General features: G+C 40.6%; 1 protein-coding gene across 4 annotated transcripts in view; it reads left to right on the forward strand.

Moving 5' to 3' along the window:
• Positions 1 to 297: 297 nt before the first annotated feature.
• ZNF106 (zinc finger protein 106) overlaps positions 298 to 25952 on the forward strand; it is a 48152-nt gene continuing 22497 nt past the window's right edge. For all 4 annotated transcript variants that reach the window (XM_075754406.1, XM_075754407.1, XM_075754408.1 and 1 more), the window contains exons 1-6: positions 298 to 461; positions 11555 to 11640; positions 12927 to 12988; positions 18451 to 18648; positions 20865 to 22961; positions 23985 to 24609. In XM_075754406.1, coding sequence (XP_075610521.1) covers positions 11587 to 11640; positions 12927 to 12988; positions 18451 to 18648; positions 20865 to 22961; positions 23985 to 24609 — 3036 coding nt within the window. In that variant the 5' untranslated portion in view covers positions 298 to 461; positions 11555 to 11586. The remainder of the gene's footprint in view (positions 462 to 11554; positions 11641 to 12926; positions 12989 to 18450; positions 18649 to 20864; positions 22962 to 23984; positions 24610 to 25952) is intronic.

A 25952-nucleotide genomic window follows, 5' to 3' on the forward strand; every position in this document is an offset into this window, starting at 1 on the left:
AGGTACCTGTGGCCTTCAGTGCCTCCTGCTTTTTAGAGAGGTAGCATGTGGCACTATGTGTGTTCGTAGCGCTATATTTACAGATAATAATAACTCTTTTTATCGTTATCGGTCGGTAAGTGCCCCCAACTGGCAGCAAAGGCTGCTGCCCTCTCAGTGAAGCGCGTCCGCGCGCCTCTTGCCCGGGTGTCCCGCCGCGAGGACTACGTTTCCCGTCAGGCACCGCGGCGGCTCAGGCTTACCTCCCGGCGTGCAGCGCGGCCGCCTTCCTGCCCTTCCTGCTGCCGCATTGGCTGTGCCGAGCGGCTGCCCCGCCCCGCCGTGTGCCGCGGGTCTCTGTGGGGTCGGCCCGGCGCTGGTGCTGTGAGGGCGGTGGGCCTCGGGCAGGTGGTGGCCGGGCCTGCTCGGTCCCGGTAGGGGGATGGGTTTCCAGGCCGCTGCACTGGCTGGGGATGTGATGTGTGAGTGCCGGGGTCCTGGGGAGCAGAGGGTGGGGGGAGCTCTACGGCGGCAGCGGGGGTGGTGGTGGGTTACTCCAGCTCTGGTGGAGAGGGCGGCCGAGGAAGGGGAGTGGGGCAGGCCCGGCCTAGAGGGGCTACAGCGAGGCAAGCATGCGTTTTGCTTTGCGTTGTGAGTATCCTTTATTGCTGCAGTGATTCCTGAACTTTATTGTCCTGTTAAATACAAGCTTTGTTAGAGCAGGTTCTCTGTTACAGATGTGTAGCTATTATGCTGTCTCTTCATACCTGCCAGAAGCATTTCCAAGGTTCAAGTCTGGCTTTGGGTACAGAGTTACTTAGTTACCTTCCTCATAACATAGAGCTAAAAATGTGTTGTAGTGAAAGCACGTATGAATGTGGTGATAAACGTCTGATAACCTAAAACGAGTGGGACTGACAGTGTGAAACAAGTCTTAATAGTACAATGAAATATGCAGTATTTAAAAATAATCATTCATTATTGTAAGCAGGGTATTTCACATGCTAACAAATTATATTAAGAATTGTTCAGGGGCGCTTGTGAACTTCAACTTGGAAAAATTTATGAACATTGGATAGAAGTGGCATTGATGATTTAAGGTTATACTTCAATATACTTTATTGATAGTGGTTTGGTGACAAAGGTCTTAAGCAAGTAAGAAATTTTCCTTTTTGCCTTCCTTCCTATGCCTTCTGAAATGCAGGTTTAAAAAAGCTTTGTAGAACAGATGAGTTCTGGGGAGTGACCTAAAAGAGAAGAGGATTGAGGTTTGGTGGACTTTCTTTTCAGCATGAGCTGCTGGGGCTGCTTTTCCTGTACCTGTGCTGGTTGTTTCTGTTCTTTTGTTATTTGCTACTTCTTTCAGTCAAGCCTCAACTACTATATTAAACTAATTGACCGTTTTGCTGAACTGAGAGATCCAAGCCTAAAAGAATTACTTAAGCCTTCCAGAAATTTGGTGGTTTTGCTGAAGTTTAAAAGTATGTCTCCATTAGGACTGCAATATTTGGGATGAATATTGCAGGTTCTAAGGGCCAATGCAATGTGGCTTTTTGACTTCTTACCTTGGAAAGTAGATTCATATCCTGAAGTCTCTTTTGTTAAAGGCAACTGTATTGTCTTATCAGTCCTTGCTTTACTTCAACTGAACTGGCAGTACAAGGTACCTGCATTTGCACCACCATATCTGTTCCACAACTGACTGATTTTTAAATGTAAAGTTTGTTAAATAGGCACTATGGTCTAGCATTTTCAATTTGGAACAAGTAATTGGTTTTCACCAAACTATGTTAGTCTCTTACATGAGTTAATTTGGTCACCATGACCAAACTTTGGGTAACTTGTAGCCCGTGTGTCCAAAAATGTCACATGTTTGAAGACATGTCAGCTAAATGCATCTTAATTTATGCAGGGCTATGATATCCAGTACAAAGAATAACAGCAATCACTATCCTATAAATATATATCCAAATTGTGTACGGAGATACTAAGATGCGTAGATAAATTCATCTAGGTAAAATTAAGGTATTTTTGCATTTTTTCCCCACTTTGTCTTGTAAAGACAAAATTAATAAGATATATGGAATCAAAATTAAATTGGATCAGAATAAAATTTAAATTGATAAAATTCTTTTTAACATCTCGTAATCATCATCTGTGAACTCTGCCACCAGATGGTGTCATAAGATTTGAGATGTTACCTGACGCAAGCTGATTATAGGAAGATAAGAGGATACTTCTTTGTTTTTATAAAAATATTTTTCATAGTTGTAGTGTAAGAGATTTTTCTCATCTAGTCCTAGACTGTTTTACATGTTGATCCCAAGTTGACATAGCTGCTAATATTCAGCCCTGGCACAAACTGGATTACAGACAGACCCCTGTATTCCTATTGCCTGGTCGTTAATGACCACAGTCTTAATGTTTGGGATCCTTAACTTGAATTTACTTGGCTCCAAAGGTCCGTATACGGAAGAGTGACCTCACTACCTTGGTTTGAGTGCCTTGAATCACTCTCCAGTGGTTCTTCATACTCTGTAGTGACTGTATAAATAGAAAAAGCTGACTGAATGCTCTCCTGTGTGCTCTCTCATGTCTATGTAGATCTTTCTTAGGGAGTTTGAGTCATGTTGCTGAGGCCAGATACTTGCTTCTGTAGAACTGCAATAGATGGGATATATAGTCTGTTCTGATTTGGCTTCGGAGTCCCTGTTCTTAACTTCTAATCGGTGAAAGAGACATAATATGCATACCTGTGAAGGGTATTATGAGCTTAAATACTGTAGGAAGGAAAAAAAGATACAGCTAAATGTTACAGAAATAAGTGTAAAACTAAGTGATGAGTATTTCTGTCATTCTTATAACAGTCTGTTTGTTGAAGACTTTATAAAAAGTGACGCAAGGTTATCAGAATAAGCTGATGTGAATTCTTTTGCAAGTCACAGAAGTATCTAAATTGGATAGGTTGTTTGTCCCACATCTTGTGGATCACTATGATGCTTTTTAATAAGACTTTGTCTCAATCATTATCAATTATGTTAGAGGCTGTAATGGTAGTAGGGGTACAAAGACAGTTTCCCTCTCCAAAGGGTGCTAACAGGGGTCTTAGTTGGAGTACTATGTCCAGTTTTGGACATTTCTTTTAGAGTGTTGTGGGCAATTTGGAAAGGGGAATGGCAATTTTAGTAGGTGCAGGAAATGTGATGTTTGAGGAAAACATCTGAAGAAAAAGAGTTTGCATGTGTCTAAAGACAAACTGGGAGTATAGGGGAAAACAGAAGCTTTCCAGGTGTGTGTGTTTTAGCTGTCCTAAATGACAGCATACAGCAATGTTAGTGAACAAGTCCATTCCAATTAGGACAGTGTATATCCCTGAATTTTTTGGTGCGTAAAAAGCTATCATAAGTAAGATAGCATTTACATTCACTAGGGAGGAATTATATCTCTGTTTACAGCACGGAAAACTTGGTTTGGATATTAGGAAATTATTAGCATTGTTTATATATAGGGAATTAGAAAGATGCAGTTTGATTGTAACTTAAGGTGTATATATTCTTCTGGTCTGTACCCCATTTACTTGAAATAAAAATAGACATCAGTGAAAACTGTTCATGCCAGATGTTCCTGTTCCTGCGCTGGTCTGTTTAAGGTATTCCTCTACAGTCTCCTTATCTCTAGTATACCTTCCCTGTATATTGTAAAAGGCCAGCTGTACTCATGGGATAGCATGCAAACAGTTTCTGCTAGATGTCTTCTAGGTTAGTTAGTGGAGTCAACTTTATTGCTTTTAACAGGAACTTACAGAACTTTGATCTGTGAAATAACTCTTCTCTCCTTTGTCTCAAAGTCAAAACAGTTGAGCTCTTTGTCACCCAGTTACAACATTTGCTGTGCAGTGGTGCTGCTTCTTCAGTGCTGAGGGGTCTAGAGTACCGTCAGTCTGTCACGAGGATGAAGTTAAATCTTGGAAAGCAGGAAGGAATTTACCTTTAAAATCTTGCTTCTGGTACAAGTATTTTAACTACTGGGCTGCGATATAGTTATCTCCTTTGCCATGTTAAAAAAACAACCCTGTGACTACAAAGTAGTTTATACAGTACATGATAGTGTGCTAGAAGAGAATAATGCTGTTAGTCATGACTTAACAGACAGAAACTTAGGGACTTACTAAAGTTGATCATGTTAGGTTGCACAAATGAGCATCTCAGAAGGAAAGTTAAAGTGCCTCCCACATATGCCCAGAAGTAATGTTGAAGTAATTGGTAAAAGTTACGATCTAGCAAGGGGATGTGTAGTTAATTCAGATGCCTCAAGGGCAATGAATCTGGGAAGGAAAGATAGTCTTTGAATCTTGGTGCTTTATTCCACATAAATTCTGCTTGAGGTGATGAAATTTGAGCATAGGTCTTGTTATGATGAATTTCCTAGTTTTGCACAGCATTGTCACAGCAGTACAGGACTTTGATGTTTGGAGCAGTGTGTAATACAGGGAAATGGTTTTATAGTCATCATTTTTTTCCTTAAGAAAATATCTGTTACTAGGCTTTAATAAATCATTATTCAGTTAGATTAGCAATCGTTATTGCTTTGTAGCATTCATTTATCACAACAGGTGGTTGGATACAGCTTTCAAAGTCCTATGTGGGGTTCTCCAGGTTTTCCTGTGAAAAGACTAGGCTTCTTGGCAGATTAACAAAATAAGTTGTGCTGATAATCAAACTATATATGGTCTAGCCTAGCAGTGGTTGTTTAAGTGCTTTCCAGGACCTAAATACACTTCCATTCCTAACTCTTCTGAGTAAGAGGCTTCTCTCCAAGTCAAAATGACCGTGTGTCCACCAATTCCTCCCATCAGCCAACTGAAGATTTCATGAATGCACTTTGTGGTGAGTTGCTTCTTTCCTCTCTGCTCTTCTCTCCTCTCCCATGTCCATGGCAGCTATGTTACTGTTCCACAGCTCAACTGGGACGTGTGCAGTCGGTTGCTGCAGGAGAGAAGTCACTAAAGTAAAAGGAATGACATCCTTGTGAGGAGCTGAGGAGTGTGTTGCTGCAGAGCATTCTGCCATGGTGAACTTCTAGATGCCCATTCTTGTCAAGTGTAGAGTTTCCACTGCTATCTGTAGGGACATGCAGCATTTAGGCAGGCCTTTAGACAGGCCAGCGCTGCTGATCTCTTGGAGGCCTCCTGAGGATTTCTAGGCAGCTGGAATGCTGGGCTGCCTGCCCCACTCCATGGCACTTGTGGCTTTATATAGTCAGTGTTCAGCCGCTGATATGTAGCAGATTTAACCTTGACGTACATTTTTAATGTATGTTATCCGGTAAGGTTGAATAACTGTGGACAAATGGATGTTGTAGCAGGAAGTAGTCTAATGCCTTATTTTCTTTGTAGACTATTTTTACTTGTGAGGAGTGTTCTCCAAAATCTCTGTAGCAGACTTAAGCTTAAGTTAATTAAAACCATGTGGTGTTTCAAGCTCTGGGCAGGTGCAGGCTATGGGGAAGTTGCATTTACATCACATAGTTGTAAAATGCATCCCTTCCCTTTAAAACAAACAAATAAAAAATCACCGACTGAACAGTTACATTCCCTTAAAATAGAAAGTTATTGTAACATCTCATTTGTTTTGAAGGCTTTACATTGTCCTGTTGAAACCTGTTTCTCTTTTATGTGGTGGTGAGGTCTTTTTGGCAAAACCTTATCTTTGCTTACAGTTGGCTGATTTTTTGGAGTAACTCGTTTTCCTATTAATGTCCCATAAGAAGTAATTTCCTATGCTATACAGCAAGTTGGTGATTTGAAAAGCACAAAATGTTAAAGCTGATAAAAGCTTGAGGGTTGTTCAGTGCTTAAAGTATGGGATTTTTAAATTATTTTTTTTAAGAATTCAAATATGCCTGCATTTATGTAGAGAAAACTCTGTTTCTGAAGCTTCTTGGTATGAAAGTTTTATGATTGAACAGACCAGTGTATGATGAGATGAAATGCCATCGCTGACTACATGGCTTAAAAGCTGTCTGGTTCTTGTTGCTGTTGCATAATGAAAGGAATACCTTGAATTTATAATGTTTTTCAAAGTATTCATGAAAGTTCTTTTACAGTGAAATTGAAGTACTTCATTAAAGTAAGCCATCGGTTTTATAGCAGGATTTGGTAGAAAGCTAAGGATGAAGGAAAATGATTTTTCTCTATGTAGACAGTAAGTCAAGAGGTGATCTGGAAATAGAATGTGGTGGGTCTGTCTTCTCCCAGTCCCTGTAGCATCTACTGAGTCTCTTTACTTCTGAGTCCTTGCCTCTAAGGATTTCTCTCTGTGGAGGTGAAAGTTTCACTTTTCATAGTGACATCCAATAGCATTTGAATTCCATTAGTATTTTTAGTACTCTGTCATAAGTAATGCCCAGTTGATTGGGCAGTTAGCCTAAAACTCTTCCTGTAGTCGTGTATAGTTACTATATGTTTTAATTAGCTAAAACAGGTGTAATGTTAACTCTACTTGTGAATGCTTTTTGATGTTGTGTGCTAACTGGTGTCAGCAAGTCACCATACTTTACTGGCCTGCTTTTCGTGACTTAAGTCATGGAATCATAGAATCATAGAATGGTTTGGGTTGGAAGGGACCTTAAATATCATCTAGTTCCAACCACCCTGCTGCGGACAGGGACACCCTCCACTAGACCACATTGCCCAAAGCCTCATCCAGCCTGGTCTTAAACACTTCCAGGGAGGGGGCATCCACAACCTCTCTGGGCAACCTGTTCCAGTACCTCACCACTCTAATGGTAAAGAATTTCTTTCTAACATCTAATCTAAAGCGACCCTCCTTCAGCTTAAACCCATTACCCCTTGTCCTGTCACTACACTCCCTGACAAACAGTCCCTCACCATCTTTCCTGTAGGCCCCTTCAGATACTGGTAAGCTGCAATTAGATCTCCCCGGAGCCGCCTTTTCCCAGGCTGAACAATCCCAACTCTCTCAGCCTGTCCTCATAGGAGAGGTGCTCCAGCCCTCCATTCAGCTTTGTGGCCCTCCTCTGGACTCTCTCCAACAGCTCCATGTCTCTCCTGTACTGGGACCCTAGAGCTGGACGCAGTACTCCAGGTGGGGTCTCACAAGAGCAGAGTAGAGGGGCAGGATCACCTCCCTCGACCTGCTGGTCAGGCATCTTTTGATGCAGCCCAGGACACGGTTGGCTTTCTGGGCTGCAAGTGTGCATTGCTGACTCACGTTGAGCTTCTCATCCACCAACACTCCCAAGTCCTTCTCCTCAGGGCTGCTTTCAATCCATTCCTCGCCCAGCCTATAGTTGTGCTTGGGATTGTGCCGACCCACGTGCAGGACCTTGCACTTGGCCTTGTTGAACTTAATGCAGTTTGCACGGGCCCACCTCTGCAGCCTGTCAAGGTCCCTCTGGATGGCATCCCTTCCCTCCAGTGTGTCGACCACACCACACAGCTTGGTGTCGTCAGCAAACTTGCTGAGGGTGCCCTCGATCCCACTGTCCATGTTGCTGACAAAGATGTTGAACAGTGCCGGTCCCAATACAGACCCCTGAGGAACACCACTCATCACCGTTCTCCACTTGAACATTGAGCTGTTGACCACAACTCTTTGAGTGCGACCATCCAGCCAATTCCTTATCCACCGCGTGGTCCATCCATCGAATCCACGTCTCTTCAATTTAGAGACAAGGATGTCGTGCGGGACAGTGTCAAATGCCTTGCACAAGTCCAGGTAGGTGATGTCAGTTGCCCTTCCCTTATCCACCGACACTGTAACCCCATCATAGAAGGCCACCAAGTTTGTCAGGCACGATTTGCCTCTCGTGAAGCCGTGTTGGCTGTCACCAATCACCTCCTTGTTTTCCATGCACCTGAGCATAGTCTCCAGGAGGATCTGCTCCATAATCTTGCCAGGCACGGAGGTGAGACTGACTGGCCTGTAGTTCCCTGGGTCTTCCTTTTTACCCTTCTTAAAAATGGGGGTTATGTTCCCCCTCTTCCAGTCAGTGGGAACTTCACCGGACTGCCAGGACTTCTCAAATATGATGGTGAGTGGCCTGGCCACTTCATCTGCCAGTTCCTTCAAGACCTGCGGATGCAACTCATCAGGTCCCATGGACTTGTGCACCTTCAGGTTCCTTAGATATTCTCAAACCTGATCTTCTCCTACAGTGGGCGGTTCTGCATTCTCCCAGTCCCTGCCTTCTGTGACCTGGGCAGTGTGGCTCAAGGATTTGCCAGTGAAGACTGAGGCAAAGAAGTCGTTGAGTACCTCAGCCTTCTCCATATCCTGGGTAACCAGGTCACCCATTTCATTCCAGAGGGACCCACATTTTCCCTCGTCCTCCTTTTATCACTGACATACCTATAGAAGGTTTTCTTGTTGTCCTTGACATACCTGGCCAGACTAATTTCTATCGGGGCTTTGGCTTTCCTAACCTGATCCCTGGCTGCTCGGACAGTTTCTCTGTATTCTTCCCAGGCTACCTGCCCTTGCTTCCACCCACTGTAGGCTTCTTTTTTTTGTTTGACTTTGCCCAGGAGCTTCTTGTTCATCCACGGGGGCCCGTTGGTGTTTTTACCTGACTTCCTCTTTGTTGGGATGCATCGCTCCTGAGCTTGGAGGAGGTGACCTTTGAATATTAGCCAGCTGTCTTGGGCCCCTCTTCCTTCCAGGGCTTTGTCCCATGGTATTCTACCAAGCAGATCCCTGAAGAGGCCAAAGTCTGCTCTGCTGAAGTCCAGGACAGTGAGCTTGCTGCGTGCTCTCCTCGCTGCCCTGAGGATCCTGAATTCCACCATTTCATGGTGACTGCAGCCAAGGCTACCCTTGAGCTTCACATCCCCTACCAGGCCCTCCTTATTGGTGAGAATAAGGTCCAGCATGGCACCTCTCCTTGTGGGCTCCTCTATCACTTGGAGGAGAAAGTTATCATCGACACCTTCCAGGAACTTGCTGGATTGCTTATGCTCTGCTGCATTGTCCCTCCAGGAGATGTCAGGGTGGTTGAAGGCCCCCATAAGGACCAGGGCTTGTGAGCGTGAGACTGCTCCTATCTGCCTATAGAGGGCTTCATCTGCTCAGTCCCCCTGGTCAGGTGGCCTGTAGCAGATCCCTGCTATGATGTCCCCTGCTCCAGCCCTCCCTTTAATCCTGACCCGTAGGCTCTTGGTCAGCTCCTCATCCATCCCCAGGTGGAGCTCCATGCTGCTGTTTCACCCTTGTGCGGAACGAATTCTGTAAATACTTGAGTAATCTTGAACAAGATCCTGACCACATGTAGGGTATTACTCTGCTAAACTACAAAGTAGTACTAGTGAAGAACATTGGAGAAGAACAGAATATTTTAATGCAAAAGCAAGTACCTGAAATTGGTGTGCGGATTAGCACCCTTGCTTTTAACAGGAGTAACTTCATATTATTCACATTCAAACAGCTCCTCTGTATTGGGTAGGAATTGAAACCTTTGTCACTTGTGTATAAGCATAAATAATTCTCTTAGATCTGTTGCAGCTGCAGACCTGTGTATAAACAGTATGTTGGTGATGTGCTCCTATACTCACCTAATAACCTCCTGGAAAATCAGGAGGCTGAAATATCTCATTTTCTGTCTCATATTAGCTTAAACTTTCCTTAACTGCTGTCTCAGTTGAAATATGTTTAAAAGCAAGTTATAGTCTTTATATGTGGTTTCAAAATAATTTGCTCCAAAACTTGGTATTTCTGTGTTCTGACCTTCCATGAAGGCAGATGCTTTTGCATGCACATCACTGATATCATATGCATGCTCTGTATGACCTAGGCTGGTGCAAAGTTCTGAATGATCTTGTACCTTTGGGGATGATTTGTCAAAAGAAATACCTGTAACTAATGATTCAATTACATCAAGTGCCCATGTGATGAACCTAGAGAATGCATATTTAAACACTATCAGGTATTTCAGTGAATGGCACCCTAGGAATGCTGGTTAGGGAACGTAACATGATTGAATCTGCTGTTGTGTTTTAAATGTGTTTGTTTTGGTCTGATGTGGATTTTTTTTAGGGAGGAAACTGCTTCCTCTGTTGTCTAAAGGTGAAAGGGCTATTGCAACTCTCAGTGCCTTCCCCTTTAAGTTGGACAGATACTGGTGCATATGTTAACTGTAAATGGATATGCAAATCTGGCGAAAAAGAGTTATTTGTCAAAGAACCACATTCAGGAATTAGAGGGGGTGCTTACTTTTCTTTGTTTACAGTTGGGACAGTACCACTGAATGTCAGAATTGCTTTAACTCTAGGTAATCTGGGTTTGGTAAAAATCCAGTTCTTGCCCTTTGCTTCTAGTCAGTACCGGATTTGGAGGGTTTGATGCCCCTGATAAAAATGCTGATGGTAAATAATTAGAATCAACTTTGTAGGCTAAGCTGTGGAAATGAGCTGTTGAAGAAAGCTCATGGTATTTGCTAAGTTAGCTTTGAAGTTGACTAATGTAAGATAGCAAAGCTTGGAAGATTTGTCTTTTTGTGTGGAGATATAAAAACACCTATTAGTAAAAAGATACATTTCTTTCCACTTTAGGGTGAGGAACTACCTCTGCGAAGTCAAATAAAAAATTACTATAATGCTTGATCATTCTGCATTTTAGTGTCTTTTAAGGGGGGGGGGGAGGGCAAAGATTATACCCTGTTACTTATGCAGGCATGTCCATCTTTGTATTATAAACTAGACAGTTATGTACCTCTCTAATTTAATATCTCTCTTTATGAAGTAAACGTTGTGATAAAATACATACAGCATTCGGTTTGACCTACTGCTGCTTTCATTTGTGTATGTGCAAGTCTTAAATAGATCAGTGTTAAAATGTTTAATATTCTGGTGCAAAGTTTTGAATAATCTTGTACTGTATGGAATAATTAATGAAAATCAATAGCTTTTATTAATGATTCAAATACGTAAGGTGCCCATATAGAGCATGGTGTTAGAGCATGTATCTTAAAATGTTGTCTAAATTGAGTATTTTGGTACATGCATATGTGTAGTTCTTATGGAGGTTAATGAGAAAAATACTGAATTTAAATCACTTTATGTTTTATTTTATGGGGAATAAATGGACTGATAAACCTTTAAGACTGATGGTCTTTGATGTCATGAATGGCCTTTGTTTCATTTTTCTAGAGGCTTAAATGTCTTTCTTGAGCTGCCCTGTGTACCAAAATAAAGGTCTGAGTTTGCCCTGCTTGGTTTCCCTAATTCCTTATCTCCCTATCATCATCCTAGTTGAAAAGTGTTTTGTTAATCTGATTTGGGTAGCTGAGAGGATTCCTTTTTGCTTGTAGAATGAGTGCCATGTCTTGGAGGACAAGGAACAAAATGGAAGAAAGGGAAAGCTATTTTTTATTAATTGTTTTAGATGACTATGCAAAATTACCTTTTTTTTTTAGGAGTATTGACTATGCACAAGAGGTATGTATTCTGTTAAAGAAACTCAGCACAAGTATTTTCATGTACAGTAACTTATTTTTACTTTCCTTACTCAGATTAATGAGAAGAGGAGAAAAAAAGTTTTAAAATTATTTTTATTTGCAGGTATGGGATAAGATCTTTCCAGAGTAAGAAGCATGGTTCGAGAACGAAAATGCATTTTATGTCACATTGCGTACAACTCAAAAAAGGTAAATAATGCTTTACATCTATTGGTAGATACTAATAGGAAATGCATGTAAGAAATTCTTTCATTTTAAAATTGTGCGAAGTATGAGGTTTTTTCCCTCTAACAGGTATATATTGATCTATGTCTGTCACAGATCAAATAATGTATTTGCATGTGTTTTGGAGTAACTTTCTTGATATGAGCTGTGCAGCATGCTTGATTCTGAATATAAAAATATTGAGGTCTTTGAGTTTTTTATATTGGTGTATAAAGACACTAAAGCGAACAGCACTGAAAGTCATTTGAGTATAAAGTGTAATGTGTTAAAAATACTGTAATACACTTTTTTTTTAAAATTCCTTTTGGGAGGTCTGTGTTTCCATATGGAAGGAGGATGTGGAATTATGCAGCACAGCATGTGTTTTCATTAATGCGTCAATTTAGCGTGTATCTTCTGCGTACTGCACATCATACAAAGCCTGCATTGAAACTGAGTGTTTCTTAATGGACCTTCATATATTGATTAGCCACATGGCACATGAATATCTTGCAAATGCCAATGTATTAATTCACACAACTCTTCAAGGTTGAAGATGTTGCTTTCCCTTTGCAGATGGGATTTCAAGGACTAAAGAGGATAGTATCTGTTCTTTGAAGGTTTCCACACACCAAGAGGAAGTTAAATCTTCTGAACTGCTTCCTTCTGCTGAATTATGAACATTCTTTCTCTTCCAGCAGCTCTCTTTGAATAGCGGTGAATTGTAACAGCACTGCAGTTCACAGATCAAGGTTGCTGTAAACAACACTGACATGTTATGTACGTCTGTTTCTGAAGTGCACCTAGCAGAGTAAAATAGTATGTAAAGATGAAATTACAGTTGTGTCACAATACAGAAAGACTGCTCAGATTGTGCCAGAAAACAGTGATTTAAGTACTGTGATTCTGAAGAGAGGTATCAATAAGGCTTTTAATAAAAATGATGATCAACAGTAATTTGTCAAAAATCAGTCTAATAAACTTTGCTGCATGCACTCCTGTTTGTTTTTCTCCTGGAATTCTGTTCCCCTTCTATTGAATTCTAATGACTCCTGTGTGTCCTTCCTCAGAAAGGTAACATTATATGACTTCCTGAGAGTGCGACTTGTGCTTTCATGGTCATAGAAATGGGAATGGCAGCTGGTACAGCCCTACAGGAGTAGAGTACACCTTCCTGCAAGGCAGGAGAGTTCTCAAAAGTGAGCTTTTCAAATATGATGCACCATTTTGTTTCGTTTTAACCAATTTTACTTTTTTCCCCCATGTTGAAGGAGATGGAAGAACACATGAGAAGCATGCTTCACCACAGAGAACTTGAAAACCTGAAGGGAAGGTATGAGAACAATCTTACATCCTTCCTCTCTGTGCATTTTGTATGTCACTTTCTGGAAGAACTCATGTCCTATTTCTCATACAAGCTGAATTGCACAATTTATTTTTATGCATCACTTAGTTGCATACCTTGTGATAAAGCTGGCAATGAACGTGTTCTCTTAATGTCAAAAACTCAGGAGACAAACAGTGATGTGGAAGAAAGCTCTCCTGTATTTCTTGGGCTGCAGTGAAATAAAATTAAAGAACATGGTTTTTAGGTCTTGGCACCTTCATGCTTGGTTTCTTGGAAGCACTAGAATTCTGCCTCTGGCAGAATTATGAACACTGGTATTTTCCTTTTTAAAATGTTTTTTAAAAGTTTTCAATGATGTAGAAACAATTGTCAATCTTTTAAACCACTGTGAGAAGACTGATTTCTTGCACGTAAAGTCAGCGTCTGCTTGAGTGACTGTCTTGTCCTCTGTCACCCTGGTCCAGTTGTTTGGTTAAGGGACCTAACCGTGGTGAATAGTGTTTTCCTTCTGGCTTCCTTGGTTTTATTTGCAACCTTTGGAAAACAGGAGGTAGCTAAAGGGTATTCAAATATCATCCTGATAATATGGAATCAGGTTGTAACCAGAGTGCACTTAAAAGTGCTTTCAGGTTTACAGGTTTTGAGGTAGCCAGAGAGATCAGATAGTCTGCACTTAAGTATTTGATCTACAGACTAATTTTTAATCATCTTGCAGCACAAACTTTATATGGAAATGGCAAATCTCTTTTAAACACCTTTTAAAAGGCTAAGAAGTGATCCTCTTTTTGACTCTTAGAAGCGTGGGAGATCCATTTTGTCAGGATATCTATCTTTTATCCAGGGAAGAAAAATTGTAGGGTAGTTCTGTTCACATGCTAGCTTTTCATTCATGTAGTTCTTATTCTGTTGTTTTGTGTAAGATGAGAGCAGCTGTTAGGGCTCCAGGCCCCTTTTAAAAATAGTTAACTATTAAAGAAAGGCTGAGTAAAATTAAGTCTCTGATCTGTGCTATGATGCCAGTGTAGTTAAGTTGCGCCAGGTTGAATTCTAGTAAAACTCTTAAACTGTTTTGTTTTATAATGTTTCAAAAGTAGAGCAAGTTAGAAACTCATTTCTCTTCAGTAACTTTTCATGTGCAAAGCATACGTATAGCTGCAGAAAAGTGTCCGCATTTGGAGTACAAGATTGTATTACATACATGCCACAAATGAAGACATTTGTTTGAGGCAGCTGTATAGTATTTTATACTACTGCTGTGATAATTGCTAAGTATTGCTAGAGTTTGTCTAAATCAGCACCTTAAAATGTTTATAGAGTAAGACTTCCAGAAAATCTGTAGCATACGTGTATGCCTGCTTGTATCTGCTAACATTTCAAATTCTCTCTCTAAAATAAAAAAATAACCCTTATTGCAGGACAATAAGTAAAAAGATACTACTTACCTTGAAGTGCATATGAAGTGTCAGTAAATAACCTCTGTTGCCTGTGTTCTAATTTCTGCTTCCATTTAATATTTGATTAATTTGTCTGAGATTTCACAGCAGGTTAGTAAACTGGGAAAAGAACTTCTGTCTTCAGAATCTCCATCATCAGCATGTCCTTAGGCAGGGGTTGTGTTGTCTATCAAAATGTTAAAATCTATTGGAAAGAAAATGAAAGAATCTTTTCCTCTTGAAATTAGATTTGGTTTAGTGGAATTCAGAAAATCTTCAAGTTGTCCAGATTAACAAAGTTGTTCTTGGGTCACGTTGAGAAAATGTATAAAAGCAGCTTTTTGGAAGCTATTTAATTTTTTTCAAATAAAAATTGCTTTGTAGTAAAGATGTAGGGCATAAAAATCATAAATTCCTCACATTCCCCACCATACATTTCTTGGTGGGTTTTTGTTTGTTTGTTCTGAATTCAGCTACTGACTTAAAGAAAACAAACCCCCAAAAACCCCAGATATTTTTGTTTTCTTCTCTGCTATGCCCCACACAACTGGGTCTTGGGAGCTAGGAACATTCTGAAAATGTGCCTGGGATCAAGCACATCATGCTATTGGATATCTGTCCTGTTGAGTGTGAAAAAGATTTGTTCTGTTACTGAACAGCTGGGAAGGGGTTGCTCAGAAACCCGGATGTCTTCTACACTAGAAGCTGACTACAGCTTCTAGTCAGCTAACCTGTAGAGCATTTCTGTTCTGGACTTTCTTCTTCCAACAATGATTCTGAGATCAGCTTAAGATGCCGAAATATGTGATATTTTATTTCTGGCATTCTTTGGTTTTGTTTTTTTTTTTTTAATGACTCTTGAAGGTAGCAGTAATTTCTAGAAGTTATATATTGTGTCCACAGTGGCTGGCAAGTGATCTGACAATTCTTGGTTTTCCATTTCCATGAGATTGAAATGATATTAAGTTTGTTTCATCATCATTACATTTTCTATTGCTAAGGTAACTGTCTTCATTACTTCTTTCAGATGAATGCCTAGAAGACATTTGTTCTCAAAATGAATAATGAACATCATTTTTTGCTGTGCAGCAACAGCAGCCTTGTTATCTTCCCCTGTGCCTCTCCTCCTTCTTCCCATTTAAGTTTAGTAGAAGTCTTTTAGGAATCTCACAGCCTTGTAAAGCAAAAGGTACTCCAGGTAAAAAATGTGAAGCACAAGCAACAGCCTTGTGAGTGTGGCTGAATTGTGTAACAGAACAATACCATCAAAGTGTGTAGTATCGGGATCTTACTACCTTCAAATTTAACATCCAACTAGAAGTCACTTTTTAGACTTCCTGTAGGAAGAGTTAAAGGAAATGCACACATTGGTTGACGCTTTTCTCCTTTCAAAGTTAATTTAATAATCTCAAGGGCTAGAATCATTTTCTGAAACATTTTAATGCTTTTCTCTTTTTGAAGTCTTACTCCATGTGATATATAAGGAGAATTGGATGTCAAGTACAAAGCTTTAGTATGTTGTTTGTTTTTTGTTTTGTTTTTTTGTTTGCATTTTTTTTAAATTGAAGGTTAAATAATGCTCTTGTACAAGGGACATTGAATCTGACATCTGAAGTACGCGTCTACTAAATAAAGCTCTTGGATGTTTTCATACTGAGAATGCTTTTTGTTGTCATGTTTATTTCAAACTGCTTTTGACCTTCTTGTTGAACAACTAAGATTGTGTGGTGTTCCTGTATGGTAGGGAAATGTGTAGACATGATCAGTGTGTGTTGCGGAGTGTGCCCAGTTCTGGCTGATATGGGAAGGGAAGAACTGAAGGAAGTCTAAATTCTCTTAAGAGTAACTGTCTGAACTCTAGCCAATTAATTTTTAATTAAAGCAGTTGTTCATATAGAAAAAAAAAAGTGTAATTTTTTCTTTATGTTCATATAAATTAAGAGCAGGACAGAGAAGTCTAGCCACTACCCACTTGAGTCCTTTCTTTCCGGACTGTCAGTTGGTACAAGAGCCATAGCTTTGTAATTAGTAACTCGCAAGTTAGAAGTGATAGAGCCAAGTTCTTTGTCCTTAGGCCAGCTGCTAATACACCGGCTTTGTCTAAAATAAGTAAAACTTTGCATTTATTTAGTTAGTCTATGAATGAGGATGATGAAGGTTTTATGAAAGAATTGAGACATGGGTCTTATGAAGGATTTCAGTTCTTCTCCGAAACCTAGTTAGTACCACTGAGGTATGTTTCTCGTTGAAGTGTCCTTATGATTGAAGTGGAACGTTATGTAAAAACAACACCTCTTTCAGCAAGAAGCCAGCTTTCTATTTGCGGTTTGCCTTGTGTGATGACCTAAGTTAGAAATAAGTCTTATTAGCAATGCATAGCTGTGCCACTTGTGAGTGTGGAGAGGATTCTTCTGATGGCTTTAGTAAAATTTACTGATTCTATTGGTTATCTTTATTGGGTTAATGAGATAGCCCAAAGCACAACATATAGTATCTGGGCTTTGAATATTTATTAGTGAGTGTGAAGTGTGCAAAATGAAGCACACACCTCTCTGGAAAATGCAGACTAAATTTGTAAGCTACTGACTTTGTAAATGTAATTGATCCAAATGTTTCATCTGAAATTAATTAGGCTGTAACATACAAAATAATTAAATGTAAGAAGTGTAAGTTTTATGAATTAGTCTATTTAAGATAAAACCCTCTCTACCTGTGCCTGAATGACTGCATTGGCTAAATATCTTGACTATGTTAGTAGGAAACCCACAGATGTCCAGGATAAATAAAACATAGCTGCTGACACTCCATTAACCACTTCAATAAGGATGTTGCTTAATGTCTTGCGTGAAGGTGCATCTTTTGATCTCTTTCTCATTTTATTTTTAACTTCTCTCTAAATATTCATGTTTGTCTCTTTCCTTTATGGATCCCATTTTTTTTGCCCCCATCATGAACTGTGTGTTGGTAGTATAATGCTGCTGTTGTAATAGTTTGGTCTCAAGTGTGCCATGGGGATATGCAGATCTGCTTTTATGAATTAAATGGCAGAATTGAAGAAAGCATTGGGGAGGCAGGCAGTGAGTCCTAACTTGGTCCTGCAGAGTTATTTGTAGTGGACTATGCTCTTGTTAAGCTTTTTCTGAGTTTTTTTTAACTGGTGAACATATTTTCCTTGTTTAGGTTTATTATTAACAGTGCATTTCCTTAACAGTGGAATATTGAAAGGAGAACAAATAAAGTATTTTTAGAAATCTGATTTTTTAAAAAAAGGTAAAAAATGTCGTAACCTTAATCCAGTATTCACTGAAACATGAGTGAAGCCATTTGTCTGACACAGCTGTCAGCTTCTTCCAGCTGAAATAATTTCTGTATTTTTTAAGATAAGTCCTCTAAAGTAGAAAGCAGACCTCATGCACATTTGGACCAAATAAAGTACAGTGAACTGAAGACACCCTCCTATCACTCACTGTGCTGTGGAGTCTTTGGATTCCAGGCAGCAGTCTCAGCTGTCCCAGTTTAGGTTATGTTGTATCAGGATTGGCTGTATCCATGTACTGCCTCCTCCCTTTTCTAAATTTCACTGGGGGAAGGCTCAAGACAAGGATTAAATGTAGAAGCTGTCACCAGGCTTCCCCAGTGCAGCTGGCACCATGGATGAGCTTCAGAGCAGCTCCTGCTAGCTCTGTAAGCCTTCCACTCTGCCTCCTCGCTCACTATGTTTCCTCTGAAAAGATTTTGAGTACAACAATTCAAGAAGAATTCTTCTTCCCAGTTAACGCAGCTTTATTACTAAGTCTTTTACCTCTTGATTGTTGGAAAAAAATCTTTTAAAAACTGACCATCAAAAAAATAGACCTTGAAAGAAAAAGCCAGAGAAGTCAAGTAACTCAACTATACTGAGCAAAACCTAGTTGCCTTCAACTCAAGCACGTTCAGAGGAAACAAAGTAAGACCAGAGATACCTGCCATGCCTGTTGGCAGAGTCGAAAGTCCACCCTCTGCCTCTCTTCCTAGGGATAGCAACCATGAATGCCGGGTGTGCAGGGTCACCCTGGTGGGTTTGTCAGCATATGCCAAGCACATCTCCAGCCAGCTGCACAAAGATAATGTTGATGCCCATGACAGAAAAGAGGAAGAGAAAGAAGAGGCAGAAGAAGAGTACCTTGACAAAGAACTCATTCAACTAATCAAGCAAAGGAAGGAACGGAACCGGTGAGTTTTTATTTCTCCTCTTAGATCATAAATTGCTTTTAACACAGTTAGGATATGCTTCTAAGGCATAGGTGCTGATGAAACGTGAACTGCCGGTAGCCAGTGTACTTGTTAAGAGAAGAATCCAAGAGACCTATGTGGATACTGTAGTTTCAACGTGTAAACATGATTCTGCTGAATGTTCTTGTTCTGTTGATCTACTACTAGTAAGGAAGTACAACTACTCTCCATTATGGATAAAAACAGTCCCCAGTGTTGAATCTTGGGTTTTGAGAGCTCTAATGTTTTTATTTTAATATTTTATACCAATTTAAATGAAAGGCTTAATAAATGTGATGGTAGTGCTAATATTGTTTGGGGCAGGGGGTGTCTATGGGAAACTGGCCTTTGAGAAACCTGTTGCTGAACATGCTTTGTTATATAACTTTAATCTGTATTTTTAAAATGAATTGGATTGTTCTGTCAATGTCACACTGAAATACCATAATACTTGAATGAAACTTCTTACCTGTTTTATCTTACTGCTTACCAATAGCTAAACATAATTCTAGTGGCTCACTATGAAATAGAAGGCTACAGAGAGTATTAAGTATTGCCTTTTATCTTCCATGTGACTCTGCAAGTGTGCATTGCTAATATGATGTTCCCATTGGGAATATATTGTTTGAATAGATTTATGGCATGGTGATGGTATTTAAGGGATTTTTGAAAGGAGCTCTTCCTGTGGCTAGAAATTTCAATTAGTGTCTCCAAGTGCACAAATCTATGGAGATTATTTGGCTTTGACACCATTCTGTCATACCAGGGTGTCCTTGTACTGCACGATGGTCAAGTTTTCATATTTGTCTATGTAGTTGGCAACAATGTCACTTTTCCTGGTTTTATGGTAAAGGAATAATGCTGTCAGTACAGTGGTATTCTGAGGCAACTAAAATCTTAGAAAGTTGTCTCTGCTGGATGCTGGTTTGGAGGGAGAAAAAAATAAAGTACATGGATTAAGTTACTAATACAGCAAAATTGTTTCCATTAGATCATAATCTAGTTGAGTCAGCTCCTAGACCTTATGGTACAACTTAGACATCATTTCTTTAAATTCTTGTCTTAGAACTCATTTGATTTTATGCAGTAGGCCATTTGCCATTAGAGAGTAATTATTTGTGCATCTTCTAGCAAAACTGGAATGTGGTAAAATATTAAAGGGTGATACAATATGAATTTTCAGTTTACTCAAATCAATTGTTTTTGAGCAGTAGTGTGAAAGTTTCCTGTCTTGCTTGTCCAGGGATCTAGAATGAATGTATTCCTCTAATGTCAGAAAGAAGCATTTCTGTAACTAGTTTTTGGAAAAAACTTTTAATAAAAACTCCTCATAAATACGTAGACTGTTTAGAGTGCTGACCCTGGGAATAGCTGTTGGTGTTGAGGTAGTATTTATCTTTAAATGTGCATGTGATAATTTACCACGTGTTCATGATAAGTTGCCAAGCACAAGTACTATCCAAAGGGCAATAGATAGTGCTTCTGGGGGGCTCATACAGACTCAGCATTGCATGCTGTGGACTATTTGTCTGTTAGTTCAAACAAGACAAAATATTTTTGTATCTGAGGTACAACTTCTGTGGATATTTTACCTCTGTGTTTTTAACTTAAGCTTTATAAACTGAGACGTTATCTCAGTTGTTTTCTTCAGTAAGAATAACTGCTTTTCTCAGCCTAACTTTCCTTCTATTTTGTATCTATTCACTCTACTTACGCCATCTAACACCAACAGAATAGTCTTCAAAAAAAATATTTATCTCACTACTAATGAATTTTTCATCTAGCAAGATTACTCAAGTACAAAGATTATACTACAGAAAGAAGCTTTCTTTTTGTTTGTTTCTTATTAGTCAAATAACTAGCAAATTGAAAGGAATACTATCTTCTGAGTTAAACAGAAATATTTAAGAATTAGTCTATTGAACTGTCCCTGCACCAAATCAGTTGTTCTTGTAAGAGCAATTTTGAAATACCATATTTAAGTAAAGGTACAACATCAGTTTTGTAAGTCAAACACTACAGAAGCCTGAACAGTAAAGTTGCTAAATAAATTATCTCTGTTTCTTTTTATTTCAAAAAGTTTTCTTCCCAGTACAAATAAAATGCATGAGGCTTGTGTGCTATTGGATTTCAGTGGAATGGCATCAGAATTTAGATTTTTCTCAATTGTTTTGTAGACAAGCTGAACCAAGCTGTGCAAACCAAGAATTAGAATGTGATGATAGGAGATCACAGAGAAGGCGAGAAGAAAGAGCTACTTACAAAGAAAGAGAAGCTTATGATCAGTCATTGTGGCATCATCATAATACATCACAGAGGGACTGGAAGTGGGAAAAGGATGATTATATTAGTCCTAGGCAAGGCAAATTTTCACATTCTCAGAGGAACCTTAATATAAACAGACATTCAGGCGGCCCAAGGGGACGCTCTGGGTGGCATCAAAATGTTTCAGGAAGCTCTTCAAATCGGCATAACTATGGGAATTCTGGAAATGTTTGGCATCCAAGTGGACGGGGAGGAGGAACCTCAAATTGGCATCACAGTGCCAGGGAGAGAAATTCTACTTGGCACTCAGAAGGAACAGGTCATTTTTCTAGCTGGAATTGCAAGAGTTATGGAGGAAACTGGAAATCTAGTCCTCATGGTGCAAATGGCTGGAATTTTGGAAGCTCAGGAGATACATATTCAGTAGAGCCAATTAAATATAATAAGGAAAGATATACATGGCAGCGGCAGGAGAAAGATATGGACGCTCTGCCATACAGAGATCGAAAAAAAAGGAGTGACTTGGTTGATTTTACTAGTGATAAACTTCCTTCTGAGGGGGCATTGGATTTTGGTACGTCGAAGCAACCAGAAAGCAAAACTTCAAGAGCCAGTGGAAAAAGTGGCAGTCCTTCCAGAGATAAAATGTATCGCTGGACTCCCTACCCATCCCAGAAAGCTGCAGAGCAGCAACCACGGTCTGAAGATAACGTTTCTAAAACTCCCGATAAAACAGATTCTGCATTTATGTCTCATACTGATTCATCAATGAAAGGAAAAACTTGTGAAGCCAATGTTAGCCTTTCAAAACTTAAAAAACTGGAAGCATCTTCCCCTTCTAATGTAACCTCAGATCACCTTGATTCTTGCAGGGTAATGAAAGACTGTTCCAGTGGTGAAAAGCCTGGCAAAGATGATGGCAGAAGTAATAGGATGCCATCACTGAAATCCCCTCTTCTGAATATCACAGATAGGAAGCTATCTTCCCCAAAGCAGGACACAAACAGTCTCCTAAAAAATGTCAAGCCACTGCTATCATCAACTAGTGGTGAAGAGCAGAATCATTTGAATGCACTGAACGTGGAAAAAACCAGTTTCTCTTCTTATTCATCAAAGCTGCATGGTGCAAGTCCTGGTAACTTACAAGACAACAAAGATGTTCTTGCTGGCAATCTTGGAGAGTCTGTTAATAGCTTAAGTGAAGCAGAACAAAACCCCAAAGATGTTCAGTCCAACCATTCCTTGCAAAATGCTCCCTTAAGCTCTTGCAAGAATACAAGTGACCAGAATAGGGAAGGAACTGGGAAAGCATCGCCAAAGAACGAGTTCAGACTAGATTCATTAGAAGATGTGAGCGATGATGATTTAACAGGAAGTGAGAAGTCAGAAGCAAGAGTTGAAAAGTTGGGTTCTTCTGTTAGTTCTTGTTTACCCTATGACACTCCAGAAGTTAAACCTGCCACCTCTGAAAAGGTAGATGATGAAAAGCCGGCTGCTTCAAGTATTGCTTCTGCTGATGTAAAAGATTCTACTTTTCAGATGGAATCCACAGTTTCTCCATCAAACGGTCAGGACCATTTGCATGTGGATTTGAAAACCTCCTCACAGGATGGAGAAGAGGATGAAGAGCCTGTCAAGTCACATGATCACTTTGAAATGGAAGGTTTTGAAAATCCTTCAGATCATGAGCTGCAAAAAGGAGGAAGCCAGTCACTAGGCCTCCTTCCTGATTTAAGCAAATTTGGCCTCCCTGCCTCTCTGCAAAGAGACCTGACACGACATATTAGTCTGAAGAGCAAAGTCGGGACACATCTTCCAGAGCCCAATCTCAATAACGCACGGCGCATTCGGAATGTGAGTGGCCATCGGAGAAGTGACACCGAGAAAGAATCGGGGCTTAAACCCACCCTCAGGCAGATTCTCAGTGCTTCCCGGCGAAATGTAAACTGGGATCAAGTCATTCAGCAAGTAACCAAGAAGAAACAGGAACTTGGCAAAGGTTTACCAAGGTTGGTAGCTTTCAGAGTAACCATGCCTCTCTCTGTGCATGTTGAGGGGGGGAGGGTGGTTTTTCTCCAAATCTGAAATGAATTCAAGAATCCTAAAACTAGGTCTTCAGAATGAAGCTTGCCAAACAATGATCTTTTGCATATACAAGTAATGTAGAGTGTTTATGATTGCTTGCTGCTGTAAGTAATAGTAGTGTTGTGGTTTAATCCAGCAGGCAGCGAAAACAACCACACAGCTGATGCTGCTAGCAACAACCAAAATACTAGTGTGTTATCAGCATTATTCTTATCCTAAATCCAAAACACAGCAATATACCTGCTACTAGGAAGAAAACTCTATCCCAACCGAAAGCAGGAAAAATATTCTGATCAGTTCATAATTGTTGCTTGATATCTGAATATGGACACTAGCAATATATTTGCTTTTCAAGTTCTAGTAAGTGGAAGGGGGGTTGGAACTAGATGATCTTGAAGGTCCCTTCCAACCCAAACCATTGTATGATTCTATGAAGAATGTAAAAATGCCATCAGGATGTGAACAATCCTGTGACAGTCACTTATTTCTTCATTTATTCAGGACTAGAAGAAATGCTTGCATTGCTGCAGGCAGAATAAATGCTCCTCCTTCATTTGTTAATCTTTTAATCCGATATGCAATTTGGGTTTGTGTTTAGAGGTAGCAATTATATAATACTTCACTTTTGAAACTTTCTTTAAACTTGAAGTTTTTGAAGTGTCTTGAAAAGATGTCATATTTGCTTATTTGAAACTTGGTTTGGAATAATTACAATAATACAATTTCAGATTTTGAAATCATGCTGTCAGTTCGTAGCCACTAAATCTAATTTTGTGATATGCAAAAGATATTCCATTGCCAGATGAGACAGAAAGCTCAGAATACCAGTGTAATGAGTTGCCAGATCTCTTAAAGTAGTAGTGTGCATTTTGGGAAGGGGGAGGCTTTTTTCTGGATTTAGCTGGCTTGTTATGTTTGTATTTATTTTTCTTTTTATCTTGTTAAAGGTTTGGCATAGAAATGGTACCTCTTGTTCAAAATGAGCAAGAGGGTCTAGAACTTGGTGAAGAATCTGACCTGTCTACTCTGGAAGGATTCCAGTGGGAAGGGATTTCCTTAGCAGTGCCTGGCTCAGCCAGAAAACGTAGTTTTTCTGAAAGCAGTGTCATTGCAGACAGAAATCCTTCTGCTTATAGCTTCTTCAGTGAAAAAGCCAAAATAAAAGAAAGTGGGCAAAGGCAAATAATTGCAGCCAGTCACTCCCATCACATAACATCTGGGTATGAGGCAAGCGCTGACATTGAGGCTGACTTGAAACAGGAGACCTCTTCTCTTCCTTTACCACCATTTATGTCTGAAAGAACCGAGACTAGTGGAAGGAGACGCAGCCTACAGGCCACCTCTGAGGTCACAGGCCTCACAAAACAAGACCATGAGAGCCCAGAGAAGAGAACACCGCTTCTTGAAAAACAAAATGTGCTAGAAATCTCAGAAGAAAATCGTCCGGCTTCAAATAATCCTTCACTACTTACTGTGTCTAATAACATAGATGCAGCTACAGACAGTAGCTGCACATCTGGTACTGAGCAGAATGACAGCCAAGGAATTGGAAAGAAACGAAGAGCAACTGGAGTAAGTGTGCAATTTTGTCCGGCTTTGGTGTGCTAAAAATGTTTTTTCACTGTCAATGGTCATTCAACTTTGGAATGATCTCTGTAAGGAGGACTTTCTCCATTTGATTGTCTTGTACATGATAGAGTCAGACTAGTTTGCTTATTTGACTTAATTTTCGTTAAGAATCTTTTCCATTTCTGCCTTCCTGAATAGACTAGAGAATTGGGCGGAGAGCAACCAAATGAAATTCAGTAAGGGCAAGTGTAGAGTCCTGCACCTAGGGAGGAACAACCCCAAGCACCAGTACAGGGTAGGGGTTGACCTGCTGGGAAGCAGTGCTGTGGAGAAGGACCTGGGAGTCCTGGTGGACAACAAGCTCTCCATGAGCCAGCAATGTGCCCTCGTGGCCAAGGCCAGTGGTATCTTGGGGTGCATTAAGAAGAGTGTTGCCAGCTGTGGTGGGTTGACCCTGGCTGAGGGCCGGGTGCCCACCAGAGCCGCTCTATCACTCCCCTCCTTCACTAGGCAGGGGAGAAAAAGTACAACAAAAAAAAACTTATGGGTTGAGATAAGGACAGGGAGAGATCATTCACTAATTATCGTCACGAGCAAACCAGACTGAACTTAGAGAGGGAATTAATCTTACTTATTACTAAGCAAAACAGAGTAGAGGAATGAGAAATAAAATCAAATCTTAAAACACCTCCCCCCACCCCTCCCATCTTCCCGGCCTCAACTTCACTCCCGGCTTCAACCTCTGCCCCCCCACAGCGGCACAGGGGGACGGGGAATGGGGGTTACGGTCAGTTCATCACACGGTGTTTCTGCCACTTCTTCATCCTCAGGGGGAGGACTCCTCTCATCGTTCCCCTGCTCCAGCATGGAGTCTCTCTCACGGGAGAAAGTCCTTCACAAACTTCTCCAACGTGAGTCTCTCCCACGGGCTACAGTCTTTCACGAACTGCTCCAGCGTGGGTCTCTCCCATGGGGTGCAGACCTTCAGGAGCAGACTGCTCCAGCATGGGGTCCCCCACGGGGTCACAAGTCCTGCCAGCAAACCTGCTCTGGCATGGGCTCCTCTCTCCACGGGTCCACCGGTCTGGCCAGGAACTTGCTCCAGCCTGGGCTTCCCACGGGGCCACAGCCTCCTTCAGGTGCCTCCACCTGCTCCGGCGTGGGGTCCTCCACGGGCCGCAGGTGGAATCTCTACACCCCCTCATCCTTCCTCCATGGGCTGCAGGGGGACAGCCTGCTTCACCATGGTCTTCACCACGGGCTGCAGGGGGATCTTTGCTCCGGTGCCTGGAGCACCTCCTCCCCCTCCTTCTGCACTGACCTTGGTGTCTGCAGAGTTTCTTATA

Source organism: Balearica regulorum, chromosome 5 (genome assembly GCF_011004875.1).
Source record: "Balearica regulorum gibbericeps isolate bBalReg1 chromosome 5, bBalReg1.pri, whole genome shotgun sequence".
NCBI lineage: Eukaryota > Metazoa > Chordata > Aves > Gruiformes > Gruidae > Balearica > Balearica regulorum.